The sequence below is a fragment of the Cotesia glomerata genome, linkage group LG1 (genome assembly GCF_020080835.1).
Source record: "Cotesia glomerata isolate CgM1 linkage group LG1, MPM_Cglom_v2.3, whole genome shotgun sequence".
Taxonomy (NCBI): Eukaryota; Metazoa; Arthropoda; class Insecta; order Hymenoptera; family Braconidae; genus Cotesia; species Cotesia glomerata.
Window position 1 is genome coordinate 12,590,994 of NC_058158.1, and position 2,166 is coordinate 12,593,159.

General features: G+C 32.2%; 1 protein-coding gene and 1 long non-coding RNA gene across 2 annotated transcripts; both read right to left on the reverse strand.

Annotated features, from left to right (window-relative positions):
* Positions 1-1,003: 1,003 nt before the first annotated feature.
* Positions 1,004-1,473, reverse strand: LOC123266669 (endothelin-converting enzyme homolog). Its single transcript, XM_044731031.1, has 2 exons — positions 1,451-1,473; positions 1,004-1,373 (listed from the first exon to the last, which is right to left on the reverse strand). Exons 1-2 carry the CDS (start codon positions 1,463-1,465, stop codon positions 1,023-1,025), a joined length of 366 nt encoding a protein of 121 aa, XP_044586966.1. The 5' UTR covers positions 1,466-1,473; the 3' UTR covers positions 1,004-1,022.
* Positions 1,474-1,495: 22 nt separating this feature from the next.
* On the reverse strand, positions 1,496-1,943 carry LOC123266676. Its single transcript, XR_006509837.1, has 2 exons — positions 1,771-1,943; positions 1,496-1,688 (listed from the first exon to the last, which is right to left on the reverse strand). It is a non-coding gene; the product is annotated as an uncharacterized LOC123266676 (long non-coding RNA).
* Positions 1,944-2,166: the final 223 nt, after the last annotated feature.

Consider the following 2,166-nt stretch of genomic DNA (forward strand, 5'->3'; position numbering starts at 1 on the left):
AATTTTAAATTTGACAAATTTGGCATTTTTCAAAATTTTTTTCCAAAATATTTTTTTTTTCAATAGCCCCAAGTTTCCCCTTTCAAACAAACGAAAGGACATTCCTATATCTATAATAGCTTACTAGATATTCCAAAAACAAAATTGAAAAACTGAAAAAATTGCGAAATTTTGAATTTGCATATCTTTTGAAAAATATTTTTTAATTTCTTTCCCTCTGGCAGAGGTTCGTTGTATGATAAAAGAAAATTTCTGACCAAAATTTATCCAAATCAAAAAGGGTCAATTCCAACTGTTGGTCAATTTGACATGGAATGACCCAACTATATTTTACTATTAAGTCGCAACAACAGTAGTAATCCTGTTGCTGCAACATGGCTGCCTCCTGTTGCAGCTGTAGGAAAATCCTGTTGCTGCAACATGACTGCCTCCTGTTGCAACAACAGTTTATTTTTTTCTGTGTATGTTAAATACGCCATGTAGTATAAGCTATTTAATCTATACGCTTAAACCTTTTGCGATAGGACTTATACTTTTTTTTCAGTGATGTATGTATTATTTAATAAAAATCATGACGTTTTGTGAATTTTAATTGAAATTGAAGTACTTATTTAAATTGAAAACTCTTTATAACGTAAAAATGTATCCGGTCCCTTGAATTTCATTCTATAGAGTCTCCACTGTATATGTATTTTCTGAATCAACTTGACAAATTGAGCCAGGATTACTTGATGGGGAACCTATTGGCAAGCCCAATTGGGAACCAATAGGGATTGCCCCACCGAGCCCTAAATACGTTTCTGCGTTACATCCCAATTTAAGATCCCAATTGGGAAACTAAGTTGGGTCCCAAGTGGGAGCACGTGAAAATTTATTGTCGGGAAATGCAATAGTTAGATTTCTATTAAATCTATTAAAAAAGTATTTATCAATTTTTTGATACATCTTGACACACGGCTCGAATTCTTACCGAAAGAGACTCAATTACGAAAAAATACTTGTGTAGTTAAGAACAATTGAATTTATTGAAATAGTTTCATTTTTAAAAAAAGACACTTTTTTACGGGATTCATTTTAGATCCCAGTCGGCATTTGAAGTCAGTTGCGAAATCTAAGCTATTCGAAAATGGCCCGATGATACGCTTATCCTTTGGAGCATGAGTTTCATCGGGTGTTGAGTCACTATATTCAGATTGATAATCGCAATGAAAATTGGCGTGGGATAACCAAAATAGTTGATTCGCATCGAATTGGGAGCTCGAATAAATTGGTTCTGTTCCGTGTTTCTTGACCCAATCTTGGTAGGCGGAGTAACTTAATTTGACACCAATATTGTCAGCGATGTTTTCATCTAAAAATTTTTGACCATCAAGCTGCAGGAAAAGAAATAAGATATAACATTAGAATCAAATTAATTAACAGCTATTTTTTTAACAATATGTATGCATACTGTTTTGTTGGTCATTGCATAAGTATAGTTATTGAACTGCTTTCCACTTCCTGGTATTTTTGATTAGTCAATTCACCCCAATTGTTCTTTCTCACATCGTACTTGTTAATAAATTTGTAGCGATTGTCAACAACGTGTCCTAGTTAATGAGCAATAAGACCTCCAAGAGTAGCGTAATTAACGAAGTTTGGATGATTGGTACTGAAATAAAAGTATTTCAGGATTCCAATATCTAGAACTTGATTTGAGAAGAAATTTTAAAATAATTTTTCAAACAAAAGAGAATCAAAATTATTAAAAAAAGATTTATTTTTGTTTACCAATTCGACGAGAATATATTTCATTGTAACCATCGGCAGAAAGAAATTTACTTATTTTAAACACGAACGTAGAGTCTCTTTGGTTTTCCGGTTTCCGTGTTTCTCTAAAGAAGCTTCGTTCATAGAATGCATTAACGTTCAAAAAATTCATAAGATAATTATCAGGGGTGGTTCGAAGATGAGCGAAATCCATCAATAAGTTTAGAAACGGTAGCTCTTCGAAATGATCAAAATAGTGAAAATCACATTTTCGGTGACTTCATTGATGTATAACTTTCGACTGAAAAGAGATGGCTAATTTTTGATAAATTCATGTGAAAGCTCATAAAATTATCTTCAATTTGACGTACATAACATTGACATTTTGACCATTTTTAGTTATTTTATCAAAATTAA